The sequence below is a fragment of the Hippopotamus amphibius genome, chromosome 1 (assembly GCF_030028045.1).
Source record: "Hippopotamus amphibius kiboko isolate mHipAmp2 chromosome 1, mHipAmp2.hap2, whole genome shotgun sequence".
Lineage (NCBI taxonomy): Eukaryota > Metazoa > Chordata > Mammalia > Artiodactyla > Hippopotamidae > Hippopotamus > Hippopotamus amphibius.
This window is the reverse complement of record NC_080186.1, coordinates 149,032,903-149,057,388: the sequence shown is the minus strand read 5'-3', so window position 1 is coordinate 149,057,388 and position 24,486 is coordinate 149,032,903. Positions and strand designations below refer to the sequence as shown.

Genomic DNA, 24,486 nt, shown 5'->3' with positions numbered 1-24,486 from the left:
TTTGTGATTGGGGTATAATTATAGAGTTAGAAACTAAGGAAGCTTTTGAAAGGTTTAACAAAAGGAGGGAGCTACATTTTTTTTTTTTTTTTTTTTTTTTTTTTTTCAGTTCTTTCTGTCCCTGTCAGAATGCATGAGCTTCAAAGAAGCCAACAGCATTCCTGTAACTGATCATTTGGAAGGCTTCTTTTCTGGCTTTGGGGGTGCTGCTAGAAGAGAGAATGGAAGGATACTGTGGCTCAGAGAGGAGAGCTTTATAACTGGGGAGAAGGAAGGAAGGAAGGAAGGAAGGGAGGGAGGGAGGGAGGGAGGAAGGAAGGAAGAAAAGCCATTCTTTTTGTCCAGATACCATCCTCAACTAGTATCTTTTTGATCTTGGGCAATTTTCCAGCCCTCAGTTGCCTCATCAGGAATAATAGTTCCTACCCTATATGCTCATGGAGTCACTGGGGAAACCAAACATGTTGCTGAATGCCACCATGCCTTTAAAAAGTTAAAAGTGTTCTGCATAGGTGAAGAATCCTTACTTCATATACTAAATCTACCCATCTGTACATATCTGCCCATGCATATATATGCTGATATATGTATTCATATTTTATATATAAGATAGATGTATATTTATATTTCCATAGCATTGGTAAGTCCATAAAATGAACTTGAACCTTGCAGAAACAGGTAAACTGTACCATTATTTCTTAAAGAAGCCCCTGGGCCCTGGAGCCCCCTAGAGAAGCGAGCTCTCCTGTCTGGCTGTCAGTCCTTCTCGGAACCCAGCACTGACTCAGTTTTCACTCCCTGCTCTGAGATTGTGATCAAAACAGACACCTCCCAGCCAGAGTTCTCCAGGGTTATAGCTCTTATCTCTGTGATGTATCAGTGGCAAATCTTAGAACAAGCTAGTGTTTCTCAAAAGGAATATATGTCGACCCCTACAATGCTTCTGCACAGACAGTTTGGGAAGCACTGAGCTAATGATTAAATTCTTCAGTCCACTGGGACTGCAAACATGAGTGCTCACAGCATGGGACCAATGATCAGATTATTGACATTGATGACGAGTTTCACTGAAATAAAAAAGCACAACACTTAAAAATTCTTGCAGAGAACTAGCAGACTTCTGAGAATTTATAAAGGGTCCAGCAGACCCCAGTTTGAGAAACACTGAAGGACTGAAGCTATTGGTTGTCTTTCAATGTAGACCGCCTGGTGCCTCCTGGAGCATTAATAACAATAATAATAACATCAACTCCTTTCATTTTTACATCAAGTTATAGCTTATGTGATGTTTTGGCATGAATCACACCACTGGGTTTTGAACCTTGCAGTACCCCTATGAAGTAAGCAAGGTAGAATTCCTCATCCCCGTTTTACAGAAGTGAGAACTGAGGCTCCAAGACATTAAATGACTGAGCTGCAGAGGGGTAAGGTAAGTACTCCTCAATGGAGTTTGGCTCTCAGGAATCTGACAAAAACCGAGTGATGAGATCATAAGAATAGGATGACCAGGCTAACTCGATGCCAAGCCATTGGAGTCACTGAACTAGAATTCCTTTAGCCCCTAATAAGTAACTACAACAATAATAACAGTGGTGATAACTACTATTCATTGAGTGACTGCTGTATTCCAGACACTATGATATATACTTAAATAATTATCTATTACATCCTCATAATTGTCCTGGAGGTTGGTAATATTATCCCCACTTTTCAGATGAAGAAACTAAGGTTCAGAAAGATTTGTGAGTTTTCCAGTGACAAAGTTTATAAAGTCATGGAGCTGGGCTTCCCCTCCAGGACTAGAGAACTCCAAAATCCATGTTCTTATACTGTGTTGCGTGACTGCTGAGATGGGGGAGGTAGGGGCGGGTGCAAGGGGGAGGACAGGCTCTTGATAAGAGGACTTCAGTTTAAATCTTGCCTACAATTGCAGCTATAGACCTGAAATTCAAACTCAGGCTCTCAAACTCCCATGGGGTTTCTTTTCCACTGTACACTGATGAAATTTCATTATAATTATACAGTTGGCCCTCTGCAAATGTGGATTGCACATCCACAGATTCAATTAATAGCAGGTCAAAAATATTTGAAATAAAAATCCAGAAATTTCCAAAATGCAAAACTTGAATTTGCCTCACAGCAGCGACTATTTACATAGCATTTACATTGTATTTCTAGCTCTTGATGTAGCATTTACATTTATAGCATCAGGTATTATAAGTAATCTATAGGTGAATTAAAGTATACAGGAGGATGGGCATAGGTTATATGCAAATATTACACCATTTTATATAAGGGACTTGAGTAGCCACAGATTTTGGTGCCTGTGGGGGTTCCTTAACCAATCCCCCATGGATATCAAATGTAATTTCTAGTGCACAAAGTAGCCGAGGGAAACACACTGAGGACGGGTCATCCCAGGTCTTATTGGGGGATTTGGGGCCCAGGGTGGTCAGCCATTTCCACCACATGGATGCAGATGACCTCCTATGAAATGTTAGAGTTGGAAGTTCTGGTCCATGTGGTGGCTCATCCAAGCCCCCAGCTCCATGCTGCTGCTTCTTTGCTATATCAGTCCTGAGAAGAAACTACTCTTTCATCTCCTTGCTCCCCTGTGGTGAGCAATCTGTCTATGCCTTCTATAGGGTCAAGCTCGACTGCTTTCATCTGCACATGCCATCTCGATACCACCCATGGTCACATTTGGTTTCTCCAGTTAGGGAGGCGGAGCAGTAGTTGGGAAGGGTGGTTCTGGGTCAGATAGACCTGAGTTTGAATTCTGGCTTTATATTTATTAGCTGTGTGATATTAGTAAAGTGACCTACCCTCTCTGAGCTTTCATTGCCTCACCTGTCAAAAAAAAAAAAAGGAATGTGGTATCATTTACCTCCTCATGGGCTATCATGTGAATTAAATGAAATAATACTTTATAAGTGCTCATAGTAATATTTGGCCCCAAATAAACACTCAGTAAATGTTAATAATTACCACCATCATAATCATTGTCGCCACCATCACCATCATTATTAGTGAGGAAAGAAAACATTTAACATCCTTGAGGTCCCTCAACCCCCTTCCAAACAATCTCATCCACAACTGAAACCCAATTATATACTACCTTCCTCCCTGTTTGTCTGTAAGCTCCTGGAAGAAGAAATAAGTCTGCCTTTCTCACTGATGAATTCCCAGTTCACCAAAGTGAGTTGCATGTAACAGTGTTTTTTAAAAAGTCACTGAATGAATGAATGAGTGAGTGAAATTACTTCTCAGGAAATAAACAATGTCGGTACCCACTTATCGCCTGCACTTAAAGGCAAATTCCCTGTGTCATTGCTAAAAGAAGCAGAGATGAGGGATTGTGGGACTATGAATACAGCTATGAATATGCAAATGAATAGGTAGAGATGGGCCTCAGGGGGGCATCTGATCCACTTCCCATAAAAGGCGAGAATCTCCTCTACAACATCCCTAACAGAAGCCCATCCATCTGGTTCCTGCTTGAATAATACCCAGTGATAGGGAATAGTGTATTTTGGAATCACCTACCCAGTTTGCTCTTGGCATTGGCTCTTTCAGCCCGGACAACCCCCTGTTCCCCCATTGCCTTCTCACAGGACAGGTTCTAATAGCCCACCAAATAAACACTGACCATGAACCACGCACGTCCCTGTGCCTTCCCCTGCACTGGGCTCCTACCAGAAGCACTAAGAAGCACGCGGCTTCACTTTTGTCCTGGAAGCAACTCGACTCTGTCTTTCAGCCAGATTGGAAAAAGTAAATAAAGTTTTAAAAGGATGTCAGAGAAAAACCATATGTGACAGTAATACAAGCCCCATAAACTGCCACCCGAACTGCCAGAGCATGGCGGTCAGAGGCTCGAGAGGCCCCTGGAGGCTTCAGGTTTCTGGGAAGGATCATGAGGGCACAGCCACGTAGCCAGCGGTCCTGTGAAGAGTGTGCGTTTGCCCTGGCTGGAAGAATCCAGGAGAACTAGAGCTGAAGTGTCCCCAGGAGCTCATCTCACCCAATCCCTCCTGCATTTTGTAAAAGAGGCACTTAAGACCCAGAGAAGGGAAGTGACCTGTTTGAAGTCACTCAGAAGTCAAACAGGAGAGCTGGGCTGGGATTTGGAGCAATTGTTTGTTCTGTTCTTTGTGGCTTCTTTTACCCCACTGTTGCCTCACAATTTCTACTGTGTGTGTGTATGTGTGTAAGAGAAAGAAACATATAGAAATAGTAGACAGAGAGAGGTTGAGAAGCACTCCCTCCCTGCTCCTCGTGCCCCCTCAGAGTCTCCCTTCACTGATGGAGTCCATCCCAGTGTCCTCTTCTCCCTCCCACACAGGCTTCCCTCTCTCCCTCAGCTTCATCTCACTCTTCTGCAGCAGTGAGAACACAGGGCTTACTTTAGGATCACCAGCGCTGACACTGCAGAGAACCTCTGGAAGAGAAGAGGAAGTAAGATGGGTAGAAAGACAAATTCCAGACCCCAAAGAATGCTCACTTCCTAAGTGGTCCAAGCACCCCCATCAAGCAAGACCGAGTCTATGTTACCCTTTGCACTCACATGCCATGTTCTAGAGTAATCCACTCTAGAGCACCCTGAGAGTTTCTGCATCCTTCCAAAAAAGGTGAGATTATATTCTCATTTTATGAGAGAAGAAAAGGAGGTCTAACTTGTCAAAGAAAGGTTTCCAAGGTCATGTGGCTAAAACTGGAATTGGAACTCAAACCTCTCTAATTCTAAAGACTAGGTTTGTTGTGCATTGGGCCACACAAATCAAAGAAACCATTGTGACTCTCAGGCCTGGTATCACAACTGAGAAAGCTCAGAAATAAACTCCTTTTCTTCTGAAACTGCCTGGGTTTGAATTTTCGCTCAGTCACTTACTAGCCGTGTGACCTTGGGCACATCACCTTACCTCTCTGTACCTCAGTTTCTTCATCTGCAGGTGGGAATATTAATGCAGACCTCACAAGATAAAGTGAGTTAATTTAAGTTTTACAACGAGTGTAGTAGAATCCTGGGGTCTCATCCTAACCCTGCCACTGATTCATTATCCTTTGCACACACACACACACACACACACACACACACACAATTCTATTTTTTAAGCTCTTTATTGGAATATAATTTCTTTACACTGTTGTGCCTAATTCTATTTTTTTGAGGGTCTCAATTTGTTCAAGATTTCAAAAGGAATAAATGATCAAAAGGACCTTTCCAGATGTGCAACTTATGGTTCTGGCTTTCCTGCCTCTCTCTGCAGTCCAGAGGTGCCAGAACAAAATTCTCAAAGCCACGTTGGCTCCCTTCACCCTAAGGGAGAAGCCACTCATTCGTCTCAAGCACCGGGTGTTTACATCCTTTGCTCTTGCCAGCTGTGCACACCTTGGCTGATTTGGAACAGGCTTTTCCATGCCCAGTCAATGGGTTATTTCAGACATGCAAGCCAGCAGCCGCAATTGCTCTTCCAGAGCATGGAAACCGCTTGCCACCAGCAGCTTAGAAGCAGGAGGGACAGACCCCTTAAGTACCTATTTTGGCAGGAGGTCGGGGTAATGTGTAACTTGAAAGGTTCAGTCCTCACTTCCTTACTTGTTCCTTTCTTTAAGACAGAAAAGCAAACAAAGAGACTCTAGAGTATTCTAAGTGAGTACTTACTATGTGCCAGGCACTGTTCTAAGAATCTGATAACAATTAATGCAGTTAATACTCCCAATGGCCCTATGAGATAGTTCCTATAATGATTCTTATTTTGCAGTGAAGGATGCTTAGGCACAGAAAGGTTGAGTAGCTTGCCTGCAGTCACACTGCTAGGTGGTGGCAGAGCTGAGATTTGAATCCAGACTGATGTGTACAAACATTTCCTCTGATTCACCGCCCTGTCACTGTGACTCTGAATCTCCAAGCATGTGTTTTCCGATTCAAGGGTTCTTCCTTGCCCTCTTCACCCAACCAAAGCCTCCTCTTCATTCAGCTTCCCTGCTTCCACTGAGAAGCCTTCCCTGAGTTCCAGGGTCAGGTTTTGTTCTACTTATTTTGCTTTATAATTATGTGGGTAATACTGGCCTTACACACTAAACCTTAAGTAACATGAAAACAAGGACCAAACTATCTTATTCTTCACTGCATCCCTTTGTCTAGTATGTGCTTGACAATATTAGATTCTCACAGATGGATGGTGGATAGATGGATGGATGAATGAATGACTAGAATATTCCTTTCCCCATTCCTAGTAGGTTTCAAACTTATCACATGTTTGGACTTTCATTCATTTCTCACCAAGAATTCAATGGGTGCCTACTCAATGGGAGCCCCAGAGACTGTTTAAGCTGGCATTTCATTAGCCTTGCTATAGGCTTTGCCTGACCCTCCTTAGACAGGAAGGTTTTGATCATGTGAAAGGAAGATATTGTTGGTTTCAAGTCTGCCAGGAACTCCAGTCACAAGGGTCCACCCCCATTAGGCTGAACTTTCAATTGGACTTTGACTCTTGCTCTGATGTGGCCAGTTAGAACAGAGTTAAGATGAAGGAAGGTTCTGGAACACCAACCAATCCTAGGCCGGATACTTCTCTTCTTCATTCATGCAGTGACAGCCCAATCTGGGGGCCCGTAACCTTCTGCCACAAAATGCCAGTGTTTTATCCTAAACCCCCAAACTGAGAGAATTTGGTTTGTGAGATCCCAACCACCTTTTTAAATAATTTGTCAATAGTGGACTTGTGTTTGGGGGATATATCTGTTTGTGTGTTTGCAGATATCCAAGTATGCAGGTGCCTGCCTCACTGGTTTCAAATGCACTTGGGTAAAAGTTAACACTGGTAGGTTTTTCCCAATTTGAGTGGTGCTTTAGCTGGTGTAAGCCAGCTGCAATGTCTTATTGACTTGGCAGGAGCCAGATAAGTCTGTGTTATGAGGGATTATATAGGGTGAGGATGCATTCAAGATTCGGCCAGTTAAAGTGGCTAAAATAGGAAAATCTGAAGACCTTATGCAGAGACACGGTTATTTGAGGACACAACAAAGTTCCTGGCCCAGGAATATTCCATGAATTCACATATATTCATATTCATGTACACACACCTGTGTGATCACAGAATTGTAGATCAAAGATGGAAAAGCCCTTAAGAGAGAAATCAATTGGCTCAGAAGTTTCCAAACTTTTTAGTTTAAAGCTCTATTTTCAAATGGAATCTTAGGGAGAACCCCAGTATGTAAAACAGATAAAAAGCAGAGCTGCTTTGGTGGAAGAGGAAGGGTGGGAATCCAGAACCCTATCCTTCTGCCTTTCCCCTAACTCAACATGGTAGCCTCTGAAATGCCTACAACCTGGGACAACAGTTTGAAGGATCATTGATCTAGCCAATGCCCTCATTTTGCAGATCAATAATCTAATGCCTGGAGAGGGTGAGAATATTACCCAAGGGTAGACAGCTCATGAAGTTCAAAGACAGGACAAAACTTATGTGGTTGTTCCTAAAATTGTTTTCCTGACACTACTTATTTATGACCCAGTTCAGAATATACTACACACAAAAAAGGCAATAACAAGACCTCTTTGGTCCACAAGACGAAAGCTGAGAGATTGAGAGGTGACAGGGTGGAAACTTACAAGAAAAGCATGAAAAGGGTGAATGAAGACATTTGTTGTGTATTGTTTCATCCTTTGGTGTGAATTAAGCAATCAGCCTACTGCAAGTACTGGGCTGTGGATACCATGGGGACTGAGGTTCTTGCTCTCTAGGGTCCATGGTCTTCTAGGTCTGGAGCAGATGAGAAGCAAGACTGCAGTCAGAGAGAAAGCTGGGAGAGACCCCGAGAGAAGAGAGAAATAAAGAGCTTTGTGGTTCACATCCCAAATACCAGCACACATTAAAGGAGCTGAAGACTAACACCCAGGTCTCCAAGAAACATGCTAATCCCTTCTCAGTATAAAGATGCAGGCCAATCCAAGGATCTCACTGCAGGACCGGAGATAAATGAATCAGACTGATGGGACTAGTGTTGAGGAGGCAGAATGTACAGTGGTTAGAAAATAAGCCCAGAGTCTTGTCACTTCCTATGACTATGGTCTCTGCCCCACACTATCTGTGTTATGTTGGACAGAAGCCACTCCATTCATTTAAGACTCAGTTTTCTAATTTGCAAGCTGGCAATGATAAAAGTACCTGCTTCACAGGATCGTTCGGGAATTAAATGAGATCATGTAAATAAAGCTCTCAGCACAATGGCTACTACACAGTACAGGTCTGATACATGTTAGGCACTGTGGTTGTTTTTGTCATTATTATTTAGCCAAAGTCTGCTTCCCATCACTCCTGTCCATTGGTTGGTGCTGGCCTGCCTTCCAGAACTTTAGAGAAAAAATCTTCCACCTCTTCCCCACGACAGTCCTTCTGGGATTTGAATACATCCTTCACTTCCCTTCTTAGTCTTCCATTATTTTCAGGTTGAACATCCCCACTTTTTTTTAAGCATTTCTAATGTAACAAGACTTTTCAAACTGCACTTCCCTATAACTATCCTCTCTATTGGAGCTGTCATGTAAGAATTTATCTGACAATTTGGGGAAACTTGCCATGTTCAACTTGTGCCATTCAGAGTATAAAGTGCAAGTTCTTCAATTTGTTCTAATCTTACCTCTTCTAGATCTCAAGGGGATGAGATAGAGGGAGCACTCTTTCCTGCATCCCAGGGCTTGTTAAAAGAAACCTCCTCCTTGGCCCCTCAACAATGCTGAATGTTCCCTCTTCCTTCTAATGGGTGTGGTGTAGTGTCTGCCCAAGCAGGATGATGGGGCTGGACAGCCCTTGTATGTGACCCCTAGAAAGAACCCCAGAGAAAAAGGAAATCTGTCTTTGAAGATAAAGCTTTTTATCCTTTGAAAGCTGCATTCCTATACACCTGCCTCCTCTTGGCTCAGGTGTCTTGCCTGACCCAGTGCCTGGTTTTGAAGCAGTTGTAACAACACTTAACCTCTTTTGACCCAGTGTTGATGATGGTGAATGTGATGGTAAAAATAATAGCATTCATAATCACTGACGATTATAATAATAACATTCATTAAGTACTTGCTATGTGCCAGACACAACTCTAAATGCTTCTAGGTAATTTTTTTTAACCTTGCACCAATTCTATGCTGCAGGTGCTATTATATCTGCATTGTGAAGACCAGAGAGCTAAGACTCAGAGAGATCAAATAACCAGTAAGCACACATAATCAAGTTCTTTTGTTTCCAGGCACACATGATAATTAATAGTCATAATGATAGCCCAGAGCCGCCTCCTGGTCCTCAAAGCATTTTCTAAATCTTTACAGCACCATGAAAGCATGTCTAATATAGTTATAGCGTTAAACATCTCTTTAGAATATCATAATTATTTGAAATGCCTTTTCATTCTAATCCTTTGAAAATTATCATTCACATGATAGATGGAATGACTATATTAACCGGTTTAATTCATCGAGCACTTTTTCCCCCAGTCACGCTATTTGAATGACTGGTCAGCATTACACTGCCTCCTACGATGAGTACATAGGGAATACAGATCCCAATCCCAGCTACCCCTCTAACCAGCCTACAACTTGAGGCCACTAGTCTCCTCTCTGGACAATGAGGGCTTTGATCTGATCTCCAACATCTTTGCTTTAGACGTCAGTGGACCGGAACTATGGCCATTGGGGCAAATCCAACTGCTACCTGATTTTGTTTGGCTCATGACCTAAGAATGGTTTTACACTTTTAAGTTATTAGAAAATATGATATTCCATAATGTGAAAATGATGCGAAATTCAAGTTTCAGGGGACACAGCCTTGATCATTCATTTTGTATTGTCTAGGACTGCTTTCATGCTATAATAGCAACATTGAATAGTTATAACAGAAACCACAGGGCCCACCAGCCTAAAAAATTCACAATATGACCCTTTATCACACACACACACAAAAATTGCTGACTCCTGGTATAGATGTGGGGTAGGTGGGCACTAGTAGACTTTGTATAAATCAGAGGCTTCAGAAACATCTACGCTATCTCTAACCACCATCATGGTGTGAGGGAGAGAAACCTAGAGAAACCTGCTGTGCTCTCCCACAGATGTTCTTTTAAGACAGAAAGCTGTGTTGGAAGCCGCTCTTTGGCAGAGGGAGACATCTGCTCCAGGCTATTAACTGGCAGCCACGCAGTCTGAGCTTCTGTGTTCCTCTGTCTGGGGCAAACTGGAAACGCCATCCTAAAACTACCCTTCTGTGTTCCTCCACCAGCAAAGCAATGTAACACAGATGAAGGAGACAGATTTGATGGCTGGACCACAGTTGGAATCCTTGCTTGCTGGGTGATCTCAGGGGAGTTTCCAAAGGTCTTTGAACCACAGCTCATCGCCCGTACAATTGGGACAGATACTCACTCATTTATGCAAAGGCGTGCCCAGTGCCTACTCTGCATGTTCACCTCTCAGGGTTGTTTGGGTGGATTAAATAGGATTATGTATATAAAACATTTAATAGAATGCCTGGCTCAAGATAAGAGCTTAGGAAATGTTTAAAAAATCTAAGGGTGACTGTTGACTATTTCATTTTTCAATTTTAAATGACAGCAACTTCATAATTCTCAAAATGCTGTATAGGCGAAGTTATATAATGCATAAGAAGTGACAGTTTTGCCATTGTTGTCATTTCTGTTATCCTGATAAGCAACGCTTCTGAAGCTGCTTTTCGGTAGAGCATTTAACAGCACCAGTGTTCTTTAATTCCAGGCCAAGGGACAACAAATGAAGCAGGGCTCCCTTAACAGACTATATCAAAGAGTCAACCAATGCCATGACTTCTCTTCCCTGTTCTGCCGCTGCCTCTCCCTCCCGTGCTTTCCAGGGACTTAACAGATGATTCCAAACCAGCGATGTACATCAGAATTATCTGAGGATCTATTTTAATTTTTTAATATACTAAAAAGAAAACATATTGACATGGTAAAAACAGAAAAAAAAATATTATGGCAAGTTATTAAAAGCAAAAACCTGCTCTCTCTAATCTCATACTTCTTAGAAAAAACTTTTAAATATTTTCTGTATTTGGTGATTCTAGGGGACTCCTCTACAATTCTAAGAATGATATCTCTGTCTTTTTTCTTGCTTTATCAACTTTCATCCCATATGTGGCTCTGCAGTTAAGAAGTTGATGAACTACTTCATACTATTTCCCACATCCTGTTCTCCATGTTCATTAGTTATGCTATTATTTGGAATTCTTCTAATGAGTCTCTTTATAATATATTGAACCTTGATTTTTGATTGACCAGCATTAGAGCTTTGTAAAAATCGAGATATCTGTATAGCTTCTGCCCCGGGGCTACTGCATGACAATCATTAGACATGGCTATTATGCAAAAACTGTCTTAGGTTTTGTAATGGGTCCCTCAGTGAAGGACCTCTATCCTAAGAGCCTGCAGTACACCAGCCGGTTCATTTGCACTTGAATGAAAATGGTAGGCAGACCGTTCTTCTCCTATCACCCATTCATCAGTAGCACATGGGACAGTGTGAAATGTCACAGAGATGCCAAAGAAGCAGACAGGAGCACAGTGACCTAACAGCTCCAAGAGCTCACGCATCACAAAGCCTTGTCTTAGGTGAGAAGCAGAGTCACTTTGTGAAGAACAGCATCTGGTACAGTGCTGGAAGGACAGAGGGAGGCGTCCTAGTTTAAGAGACCTGAGTTCTTATACGGAATAACTTGAACAGAAGCATCTTGTGGATTAATTTCATGTATTCAATAGTCACAGCGTACAGAGCAATGGACTGAGTATTTGGGGGCCTGTTTTAAAACAGGCAAAATGGCTCAAAGAGAGCGGCGAAGATCAAACTTCATAGTTTAATCTTTAATATAATTAGCAATGTTGCATCCTTTTATAATATTATATAATTAATAGCACAGATAAAGCAAAATGCACTAACTAATGTACTAATTACCAAATATTACCCCTTAAGGGTTTTTTTTAATAAAATGGCAAAGAAAATTAGAAAATTATTTAATTAAACCTTGTTTAATGAGCATGCTCAGGGGAATAGAGTGGGTGAGTTGAATTTCCCAGTTGACTGGTAGGCAAACAGTTTACACCTTTATTTCCTTTTCTTAGTCAAGAACACTTTTCTCTACTGGAAAGGTCCATTTTCTTGTGTCACAGAGAAATCAAGTCTAGTAACTTTAAGAGACTGCTTTCTTCATGATTAAAGACATTGTGGAGATTCAAGATTAACATTTCAGCGTGAAATCTTACATGGGGAGAAGGGGAGGATGTCTTCTATTAAATGAATGCATGTTGATGCCAAGCTATTCCCTCATTTTGTGTCTTTTACCTAACAGCACAGATAAGAGCTTATTTTTGTCCCTTCCTTCTCAGGGAAGTTGAGGAGTTCAGTTAGAGGTCCTATCAGTTTGATTACATATAACTTGAGGTTTCGCTCCAGTAACCTTGTAGTCAGACATTATGGTGATGGAGTTGAGTGGCATTTATGTTTGAATAAACTCTGCCATTTCCTTTGGCCCCTATTACGTTGATGGGGGCAGTCAGTACAAAATGCCCAGGAGCTTGTTACAGATTTTCAAGTGACAGAATTTGACTGCAGGAAATCACTTTCATTTTATTCTCTCAATACTTATTTTATGAACAACATGTTCTTTTAAAAATCTCTAAAAATTATGGGAAATCTCTCAACTGTGCATTAACTTTTAACCAGGGGTGCGATGGTTGTGCTCTTAGCTAGTAGAATGTTTTAGAATGCCTATTGGGTATGAGAACCTAATTCTTTTTTTTTTTTTTAAGAGAACCTAATTCTGATTTCATCTATATGAAAAGCTTGCTAGAACCTTTGTGCAATTCAGTAGACCTCTGTGAACATCTGTAAACTGTAGCTACAGGAAAAGTTAATCACAAAATATATTTCCAATGTGAGCTTCTCTTTTCAAGCAATTAAAATCATCCACTGGAATTTACTGCCCGGTGATCACACTCCCCCTTGGCTAATTAGCATCCTTGCTTGAGGAAAGTCTTTGGCTTTTATTCATTCATCCAACAAATATGTTTGGAACGCCTACTCTGTGCCAGGCATTGTTCTACGTGCTAGGTTCTAGGATACATCCATGAACCAAAACAGAAAAAGTCCCTGCCCTCATGGAGCTGATATTCCAATACAAGGAGAGAGGACAAGGGAACAAAGGAGCAAACAAGATCATCTCAAATGCTGATAAACAGAGCACAGAGAAGGAACTGACTGGACTGGGTGTTGGGGGTGACTTGACTGGGTTCTACTAGAAGCAGTTCTTAAGAGAACAGTTCAAGTACAAGCAGCTTCTTTGGATGCTAATCCCAGAAACAATGGCAGGGAATCAGGGATGTGAGGTAGGGAAGGGACAGCAGGCAGCTGATAAAAGTGCATTATCAAGACACTTACCCCTCAGGGCTATGGAGCTCCATCCCTTAGGGAAGCTCTAGACTTGGGTGTAGAGCATGCCTCAGGGTTACTCCACCCAGGGGAGAGGATTCTGGAGTATTTATCTGCTAACTCCCCATCTGTCATTGCTTGAGAGCTGCTCTGGGTGTATGAAATCCTTGATATATATGGCTTACCCTGAATATAGTTGAAGTAATAGGTATTTGCAATTAGTATATAAAGTGGAACATCAGTGTCGAAGGGGTGGAGGGGGTGTGGAAATGAGCAGGGCACCAACAGCATCTACCACAGGGTGAGAATCAGGTCTTAGGTAAGGGGTCAGGAAAGAGCTGTCTGAAGAGACTACATTTTAGCTGAGACACAAAAGAGGGACAGGAGTTGGCCAGGGAAGGCTCACTTCCAGGCAGAGAGAATAGCTAGGTAATGTCTCTGAGCGGAACTGAGCTTAGTTTGTTTATAAAACAGAAATAATAAAGAATCACAAGGTACCAGTGGGAGTGGCTTCGTGGGCACCATGAGGCCGAGCTATAGGCTCTTCATCTGCTTTCTGCTCTGGGGAAGCACGGAGCTGTGCAACCCCCAGCCTGTCTGGCATGATGAGTCCCAGCACCTCATGCCATCAAAGCCAGCAGCCGTGATGGTGGAGTGCCAGGAGGCCCAGCTGGTGGTGACTATCAGCAAAGACCTTTTTGGCACTGGGAAGCTCATCAGGCCTGCAGACCTCACCCTGGGTCCTGACAACTGTGAGCTGCTGGTCTCTATGGACACGGATACCGTGGTCAGGTTTGAGGTTGGGCTGCACATGCGTGGCAACAGTGTGCAGGTGACTGATGATGCCATGGAATTTTAAAAAAAAACAGCCCTCTCTCTCTTCTCTGCACTGGGAGCAGCTGTCTTGCCACAGCCCTTCATCCCTGTCCCCTGAAAATGTACATTTGTGCCAAGCTCGTCTCCACCCCCTCTTTGATCAGGAGAATCTTTCCACTGTTGAGCTGATCACTGTCTGCAGTGGTGCTGAAACGACCAGAGATCCTGACAGATGAGAGCCACAGCAGCTTGGCAGCCCCACGTCCCCTGACCACCTCACTTATTCCTAGCCGCAGCTTCCAAACCAGTGCCATTTCAAGGGACATTGACACAGTGGCCAAGTTCATTGGAGCTGGCACTGCCACAGTAGGGGTGGCTGGCTCTGGGGCTGGAATTGGGACTGTGTTTGGGAGCCTCATCATTGGTTATGCCAGGAACCCTTCTCTGAAGCAACAGCTCTTCTCCTACGCCATTCTGGGCTTTGCCCTCTCGGAGGCCATGGGGCTCTTTTGCCTGATGCTGGCCTTTCTCAGCCTCTTCGCCATGTGAAGGAGCCGTTTCCATCCCCATAGCTCTTTCTCCCGTGTCTCGTCTGCCCTGTATGTTCCTTTTCTTGTACCTCCCCAGGCAGCCTGGGGAAAGTGGTTGGCTCAGGGTTGGACAGAAGGAAGACAAATAAATACTGTATTAATGAAAAAAAAAAAAGAATCACAGAACTTTAAAGGCATAGAGGGAGTGTCTTTCAGTCATGACTGGATCTCATAAGTAAGGAAATCGAGTCAAGTCAGTGAGAAATGAAGAGACTGAGACAGTGTCCTAGGATCCCCAGGCAGAGCTGGGACCAGCGCTCAGGACTGTCAGCTGCCAGTCCATGGCTCTCCCCACCCTCAATCCACCAAACTGCTCACTCCCCCATCTCGCCCCTTGGGATTTGGCAGTTTCCCCAAGCCATGGGGCTCAGAGAGCAAATTCCTGCAGTGGGCCACCAATTATACCTAAAAAGAAACCCAGGTGATCACAAGCCTTTATGTGATCCAGCCTTGGGCTGCCGCTGACTGCATTTCCCACCCTCTCTCGCACTCACTCACTGTGCTACAGTCACACCAGCCTTCTTACTGTTTCTGGAACATGCCAAGCATCCTCCCACCTCTGAGCCATTGCTCAGAATGCTCTCCCCCAGATTTCCCCAGGGCTCAGTCACATGGCTTCACTTCACTCACGTCCCTATGCCTACACCACTGTCTCAGGGAGGCTCAAACGGATCATGCCTCCTGGGGTGTGGCACTGCCCTCCGCTCCCCATCCTCTTTCCCCCCTTCATCGCCCTTCAGAGGACTCATAGCTACTGCATAGTATACTCTACTGGACTGTACTCTATACACTGTGCTACATATTTACTTTTCTTTAATTGAAGTATAGTTGATGTATAAAACTATATGTTATAGGTGTATAATACAGTGATTTACAACTTCTAAAGGTTATATTCCATTTATAGGTCTTATAAAATATTTGCTCTAGGGCTTCCTAGGTGGCACAGTGGTTAAGAATCCACCTGCCAATGCAGAGGTCACGGGTTCGATCCCAGCTCCAGGAAGATCCCACAAGCCGCGGAGCAACTAAGCCCGTGTGCCAAAAAAAAAAAAAAAAAAAAAAATTTGCTCTATTCCCCATGTTGTACAATACATCCTTGTAGCTGTTCTAATAGTTTGTTTATGTTCTACGTTTCCCACTGGAAAGTAAACTTCATAAGAGAAGGAACATGTTTTTCTATTAGAAGAGTACACTGTAGGTTCTCAAAAATGTTCATTGAATGACAAGTGAGTGAGTGAAGACCAGAAGACCTTAGTTCCGGTCCCCTCTCTGCCACTAAATCACTGAATGACTTTGCGAAGATGATTCTCCCACACTATCTAGGTTTCTTTATCTGACAAATACGCATATAATTTCTACCTTATAAAGGCATAAAGTGAAATGCCATAGAATTGAAAGTATTGTACACTATGGAATATATTATACAGACACAAGATTTCGTTTCTAAGTTGAAGGTTTCCTGAGTTTGAATGAACTTCACCAAATGGAGAGGAAAGTTTCATTCCCAATTTAAAGAAAAAAAAACCCTCTATGGATATGAGAATCCTCGCTAGGTAGAGAAGACCTCGTCTGTGGCACAGGAAAGAGCACAGGGGAGGGATGATGAGCATCCAGCCTCTTTCAGATGTGCTGGTGACCTTGGGGAGCCCTCAAGAGCTCGCCCCGATGGACCAGATTCCTCTCCACTCAAAAGGGTGGAGAGTGGTAGTGGTAAAGGAAAAACCTCCCCCCTTATGCTTTTTATTCTATTGCATATCTGTGTCATCGTAATAATCCCAGCCACCGTTTAGTGCTCACTCAGTCTGCACCATGCACTTGACATGCATCATTGCACTTCTTTTTCTCCCCAGCCTCCTGACCTCCATTATTCATACAAGAAATCATCAGGGAACTTGGTCCAAGGTAATATAACTCACGGCTGTGAGTAGCAGAGCCCGCCCTTTGACCCCGGCATGGCTGCCTCCTGAGCAAGTGCTCTTAACCACTGTGCTAACTCTGTGCACACACTAAGTGATAATAGAGTTCAGAAGGAAGGGAGACACAACCATCTCTCCACTAAGTCGGTTCTGTAACATGGTTAAATGGATGTATCCAGGCAGCATATTATGATTTCTTTCCCTTCCTTCCCACCCAGGGTTTCATGGATATTGACTTAAACAAATTCAAGGAGAGTGGAGCAAATGTAACAGGTTTCCAGTTGGTGAACTACACAGACACCATTCCAGCCAAGATCATGCAGCAGTGGAAAAACAGTGATGCCCGGGACCACACCCGGGTGGACTGGAAGAGACCTAAGGTAAGAGGATGGGCAGCAGGCAGCAAAGGACCAACCTGGTCCCTTTGCCTGCCCTAGATTCCTGGGTAGTGTTAGCCTTTAGAAAAGGATAGACTTTCTAAGAGGAACATGCTAAGCAAAATGTATCCATGAAGACTGAGAGTGTGGACAATCCAGAATAACAATGGTCTTAACAAGATAGACATTTTGCCTTTTTTTCATATAAACAAAATTCAGAAGTCAGCAGTGCAGGGCTCACATAATGGCTTCACAATCATCAAACACTGAACCTTGTTCTATCTTCTTGCTCTGTTATCCTCAGCATATGGCTGCTACTTTATAGCCCAAAATGGCTGCAGAAGCACCAACAATTATCCCACTATTCTACCCAGCAGGAAGGGAAAAGGAAAAGAAAAGGAAAAACTGTTTCCTATAAGAACTCTTTCCAGAAGTCACACACAGATCTTCCCCTTATATGCATTGGCCACATGTTAGAAATCTACCCCAGGTAGCTACAGGCGAAGCTGGAAAATGATGTCTCTACTCTGGGCAGGAGCACCATGTTGCACAGCTCCAGAGGAATGCTATTAGCATTTATTTCTTTATGGATTGAGCCTCCTAGATTTGTGCAGTGAGCTGGCCCTTTGTCTGGTCAGAGATGTACCTGGCTAAAAATCAAGGAAATTTAACTAAGCAATAACCAGCACACCTCCATCTCAGAGAGTCAACTCCCAATTATCATGCAAACTACCTGTCTCAATTCCCAGCAAGGCACCTTTAAATCCTGCAGCCAAAATCTATTATTTGATAATGGTTTAGAATATGGATAGAGGATAATTTTTCCTTCCCACATCAAATCCAACAGCTTGGCTGTGGCTGTGTGCAACACTGTGTTGAGAAGGATTCTGAGGCTAAATTTGTTTATCCAGGGCAAACTGTGGATACGTGGCAACTTCTGTCTCCACTCATCAATTTCTTTTTGTGAATGGCAGGCCACTTAACCAAGACACTTTTCATCCCACTTTTGCTCAAGCTGATTTAGCGGTTCAGAAATCGACGTATTTCAATATGGACTTAAGCAAGCAAAATCGCAAATGTGCTTTAAAGCAATGAGCAAACCACACAGCAGTTAATTCACTAACACGTGAATAGCTCACCCAATTTCCAAGAGATTGGAGCTGATTATAAAAATAACAAAATATAATGTATATACTTTTTCAAAGCAAGAGAATCAAAGTTAAAAACTGGAAAAATACATATACATGCATTCTACAACTCTACTGTGAACTTAGAATGTGCCAGAGAACATGCTAGACATCGAGGACAAATTAATGAAGACAAACATGAGTTCCAGTGGCAGGAAATATTCTGGATTGTTACGCTGCTTTTGTTTCAACATTTTCACCCCCTTTTAGATGAGAGTGGGATAAAATTGAGGGTTAGAGCGAAGAAGCACAAGGGGAACGTTTGCAGAATGTAAACCTGCCACTTGAGCGAGCCACATGTGGAAATAATTAAGAGTTTACGCTTCTTGGGTTATTCTTTTTTTCTTTTACTCTCACCGGGGAGGGTGGAGTAAACTGTTCCTCTCGGCTCCCAATTGATGACTGTAACAGAGAAAACCAAGTGGTTTTCCACGGACTGTATCAAACAGATATAGATGTGTTGTATTTAATCTATGCATTCTTTTTCCAATTGAATCAACATTTTCAAATGGCAAGATTGAACACAAAACTCTAGAATTCTCTTTAAACGTCACAATCTGCAGTAATACTGAACTCACAATTCAGGAGGGCAGTACTGGCTAGGGAGGTAGAGCAGCAGCCCCCCACCCCCACCCCCTTGTCTCAGAGGCAGGCACTTCCTGACTCTCAGCTGCTCCCCTCCCCCACCCCACTCCCCGGATGGCCCACTGTAGGCATCCTCAGCACCATGAAGCTCATTCCCAGATACAGCCCCCATCTGCGTCCCTGTCCGCTCTCTCTGACACCTAGTTGTCTCTGCTTCTCCCACTAGTACACCTCTGCACTCACCTACGATGGGGTGAAGGTGATGGCTGAGGCTTTCCAGAGCCTGAGGAGGCAGAGAATCGATATCTCCCGCCGTGGGAATGCTGGGGACTGCCTGGCCAACCCAGCTGTGCCCTGGGGCCAGGGCATCGACATCCAGAGAGCTCTGCAGCAGGTAAGGCTGGCAATGGCCGCCCTATCTTATGGGAGCCTCTCAGGGGATTTCAGCATCAGTTTCAGGTGGGACGTAGCTATTTAAAAGAAACGGTAGCATACACCTGAAGTTTGGACTACCGCTGCATTGTGTTTGTGGCTCTTGGCATACAGGGAAGGTCATGTAGATATTTGAAAAACAAAACAAAAAAAACTCAATAGTATGGAAAAGTCATTCCTGATGGCACAAAAGCTCTATTTTCTGCTTAGGGATTATGCTAAAAACGGGAAGCTGGTGATTCTGTTCTTGGAAAGGGGACTTGAGATACACAAGAATGAAACAACCATTCTAGCGGTCTCTTGGAGACTCTCCCTGCTTGCCCTGATTTTCTGGATTTCTTCATTACTTTGGCTTTCTGTGCACATGTCATGATGGGACCCTGAAAATGCTTCTCAGGACTTCTGATTCTACTTTCTTGCTTCTCAGCTTTGCAATCATCAGTTTTGGTTGCACTTAAGAACAGATAAAGAACAGGGGTAGAAAATGGTTAGACCCCTCCAATCAACTGGCTATGCAGGGAATTCTGAGGCTGAATCCAGATTCAACAGGGAGGCATACAAATGCTCAATTAGTGATATGTCTGCTGTGGAAGCAGGATGAAGTACACAAGACTATGTAGTTAGTATTCCTGGTTTAGAAGCTTCTGGGGACTTGCCCAACTTTATCATTCTCTGAGCGCCTAGAAGTCTCTAGAAGTTTCTAGACGCACCTTAAGCCCAGGCTATAGTTCTCCAACTCCTGATAGCACCATATCATGCCTCTGATGCCTCCTGAGAGAGGCTGTATTTCCAAAGGGGACTGGTCAAAGAGGGCAGTGCTCACTGCAAAGGAATGTCCAAGTATCAGACACAGTGGCATGCCAGCAAAAGCAAGATATTTTGGTGCAAATGCCTCTCAGGACCTGCCCTCCGCATCCAAGAGTTGCCTAGATACAACTAGCTTACTTTAAAGGCTACATTCAACAGAAGGTGAATTTGGACTCTGAGGGAAGGAGAGGAGCATTTCTGAATGAGGGAGAATGTAGATCAAAATGTACAACTACTTCCATTTGTTTTCCAACCATAAGTGCACAGCTCTAGCAAGTGTCGCAACCTGGAGAAAGAGACAAGGCAGGAACATCACCAGCTGTCCTTCAGCTCAGATGAAGTGCATTTATGTGGAGGAGAATATGGACTTCTGTCCTTTGGAATGAAGTAAAGCAGCTGCCTTGTGACTACAGGAGAAACATGCTAAGGGGTCCACCCACAGCCATTTCTGCACTCCCCCATTTCTGCACAGGGTGGCCCCGAATCACTAGGCAGCAAGAGCAGACACCCACCAGCTTCCAAATGATTGCTGAAGGTGCAGCGCCTGCCTTCTGGCTTATTTAAAATGCTCTTCCAGGCTCCACAGTCGAGACGGATTCTGTTTGCGATGTGAAGCTAGTTTCAGAAGGTCCCGGGGACTTGTCCTCAGCTTCACAACCTTCCAGCTCCCTTGCCTCTCCCATCTTAAGGGTGTCCCTGGAAGGATATCCTGACACCATTGTGACAGTGATGAAGCCTGGAGATGACGTGGGTGTCAGGAAGGGCACTGAATCAGGAGAGCTGGGGTCCAGGTCCAGCTGGGCCCTTGAGTCTCTGGGTGACCTTGAAATACTCATTCAGCTCTCCTACACCCTTCCCTTTCCTCATCCGTGACAATGAAGCAGTTAGAGAGACAACTCTCAGCTCTCAACTGGCTTAAGAACTCTAAGCATCTAATTTATTTTTTCTTATGCTCTAACCCATGTCTTTCTGGTTGTAACATGCTCAAGCTTCTGCTTCTGCCTTCAGTGGGATTGAGAGACAGCAGTTGCCTTAGTGAAAAAAATAGTCTCTATACTGTCCTGAGTCATGACACGTGTGTGCCAGTCAGCTGCTCCTGAGAGCCTACTACATGCTCTGGTCTGTGGCCAAGCTCTGGGGACAGTAAGAGAAGGCCAGACCTGTCCTCAGGAAACTCCCTCCAGTCCCTATTGGGGGTGGGGTAGGGGTAGGATGGGGAGAACTAGCCACAAAACAAACACAATAATAAAACCAGCATTCTGAGCTGAAGATCAGCTGTTCACACTGATTACTTTCAAATCTTTGCTAACCAGGTAGAGTCACAAGAAATTATTGCTGAGAGAGAGCTGAGAAATTATGAGTCCTATTTTCCCTTACATGATAGATAAAGCAGCCAACCCAGCGTGGGCAGTGGCTCACCCAGGCTCACACGGCAGCTTAGCAGCAAAAGCTGCACCAGACCCCCGTCCAGGGCTTCTGCTCCTGCCCCAGGTCTGTCCTGCGGCCCCAGGGGCCTCTGCCCACGCTGAGCTCCGGGGCCTTCCGCATACAGTCGTGGCCACTGTCCAAGCCTTTCACCCTCTAGACCCATCTCTTGAAACAGCGATGCCACCAGGGAGCAGTGATGCGCCCACGGCAGACTGGGTAAATCCCAATGATGTTTGGTCCTTGGAACCCGAGGTTGAGGGCTCGAGTCTCTTCTGCCCTGACCACTGGCCTTCAGGTCACATGTGGGGAGAGACCTGTGGGTCAGCCTGTGGTAGAGCTGGGATATCTTTGAGTTAGGCCAGGAGGAATAAGCACATTATTTTAAAAATAATGGTAATACCAGCTATGATATGCCCAGGGCTTGCTATGCGCAAGGTCCTGAAAATATTTTACATTTCATCTCACTGAATCCTCAGTAGAACCCTCTGAGGCAGCTGGTTTTATTAACTGTGCTTTATAAATGCAGAAACTGGGCTACAGAGATGTTTAAAAATTATACATTTAGTTAGTGGTAAAAGTGGGACTCCAACCCACATCTCCTTGCTGCCTAACTCTGCATCTATAACTGTTCTGCTCTGAAGCCTCGAAGGCCCAGCCCAGTAGGTAAGACACAAGCAGCACCCCAGCAGCAGCAGCACATGGCCCTGGGTAATGTCTGTACGCCCCTAATCCCCCGCACCCCACTATAGCCGTCCCAGCGGCAGAATGAAGATAATCAGCCACCTGCCTGCCCCCTGCCTGACATCCAAGGAGCCATTCAGAATATTAATGAGCCCACATCCTGGAATTCCGCAGCACTAGGGTACCCATAAGTCAGCTTCTGACTGGCGGAAAAGATCCAGCTCCCCAGGTCAGGCTCTTAGCATTTGGGGGGGTCATACACCCTTTGAGGATATGATAGGGGAAAAAAAAAAAAAAAAAAACTTTGTACTCTTTTTCCCAGAAAATGCACACGCATATATTTTTGCACGACCAGGAGTCAGGTAGACCATAGACTCTCCTGGAAGCCCAGAGGAGGACCTTAGCTGACGAATCCTTGCCCTAAATAAGGATCAGCCCGCTTAGCCTTTGTGTTTGCAATCAGTCAGTCAGTGATCGTGCATCTCACAGGGAAGATTTACATGGCACTTTGAGAGATGAGGGCAGGGGTGGGGTGGGCAATAGGGGTGTAAGACATGCCTTTCGGGACTCAAGACCCAGTGTTGAAGGAAAGACAAGCTCCTGAGAAATAAGAGCCATAAAGGTGTAGATTCAGGGCTAAGTAACACAGCCAGGCTCTCAGGCCTATGGACAGTCAGAAAAGAACGCCGTGACCGAGGAACGTAGACATTACCAGGCTTCCTGTAGGAACAGAACTGGGGCTTTAAATAGGGTGACCATATAATTTATCATCCAAACTTAAGAGTGAAAGGGGGAGCTATTACCAATTATCCCAGAACAAGACATGTAGACTGAAATGACCCCAAGCTAACTGAGATGGATGGTCATGCATGCCTTATAGGAAGGGTAAGGGACTTCCCTGGTGGCGCAGAGGTTAAGAACCTGCCTGACAATGCAGAGGACACAGGTTGGAGTCCTGGTCCAGGAAGATCCTACATGCCTCGGAGCAACTAAGCCTGGGAGCCACCACTACTGAGCCTGCGCTCTACAGCCCATGCTCTGCAACAAGAGAAGCCATGGCAGTGAGAAGCCCGTGCACCGCGATGAAGAGTAGCCCCCACTTGCTGCAACTAGAGATAGCCCATTCTCAGCAATGAAGAACCAATGCAGCCAATTAATTTTAAAAAAGAATTCTGACCAAATTTTTAAAAATTAAAAAAATTTTTTTAAATCAAGGAAGGTTGAATTTGAACAAAGAGTGATTTGGGTTTTGGAGGGTCTGGCTGAGGATGTAAATGACACCCAACAGGAGACTAGAGTGAGGGTACACGTGAGAACTTGTGGGCATCACACTTGGCTATGAATGCGTTACGAAGAGAAGAGCTGGGTTCACACCATGGCTCCACCAAGCACTATCTGGGGGATCCTGGATTAATTGCTCCCCTTTTCTGGCATTAATTTCCTCATCTCTTACGTGGATACCATCCTCTTAGCACTGCCTCCCTCACTGGCTTATCACAAGGCTCAAAAACATTTTTTTTTTTAAAGGATAATATATAAGCTTCTGTGAACCTCGGGGCAACCGCCTGAGATAGTCAGAGACAGGATTATTCTTCCCATTGTTCAGGTGGGAAAGTGGAAGCTCAGAGGGGTCCTGAGTCTTGCCCTGGCTAGAGTAACCAGAATGTGGTCCACTGGGACCTCGTCCACCCGCTCTGATACCCCACACCCAGCGAGCATTCAGGAGGAGAGGACAAGAGAACAGATCCACCTCAAGTCAGTCGCAGAGAAGTTGTAGAAGCCCCGGGCCCAGAGCAGCTCTGCTGCCTTCCCTAGGGTTGGGGATGGAGCAGTTGTTGGGGATGGAGGAGTTGTCAGGGTTCAGGTCTCAAGTAGTAGAAATACTAATCAGCACTCACCCAGCACCAAGCAAGAAAGAAAACTTATGCTTCAGCATTTCATGGGTGGCAGACTCTGAGCTGGCACCCAATAATGGCATTCCAAGGTTAATTCTCCATCTTTCAGGGAGGGAGTCGGCAGGTGCCAAGACAGTGATGACAGTCCAGGAGGCAGGAACGAAGGGGAAGCTCCAGGTTTCCCTCCATCTGACTCTGTCACCCCAGCATGGGAGTGGGGAGTGGAGAATAAGGGCTCAGAGGCTCCGCCCTAATGAATAGGATAGCAGTGCCCAGATGTGCCCAAAGCATATGTTTCTGAAAAGCTTATTCCTCTAAGAGTCCA

General features: G+C 44.3%; 1 protein-coding gene and 1 pseudogene across 4 annotated transcripts in view; both read left to right on the top strand.

Moving 5' to 3' along the window:
• The window catches only part of GRIA1 (glutamate ionotropic receptor AMPA type subunit 1), a 303,977-nt gene that overhangs the window by 176,387 nt on the left and 103,104 nt on the right, over positions 1-24,486 (top strand). For 3 of the 4 annotated variants that reach the window (XM_057730393.1, XM_057730417.1, XM_057730402.1), the window contains 2 exons: positions 16,988-17,149; positions 19,145-19,312. In XM_057730393.1, the coding sequence (XP_057586376.1) occupies positions 16,988-17,149; positions 19,145-19,312 (330 nt within the window). The remainder of the gene's footprint in view (positions 1-16,987; positions 17,150-19,144; positions 19,313-24,486) is intronic. The other variant, XM_057730408.1, reaches the window with a different exon arrangement.
• On the top strand, positions 14,322-14,842 carry LOC130850932 (ATP synthase F(0) complex subunit C2, mitochondrial-like; annotated as a pseudogene).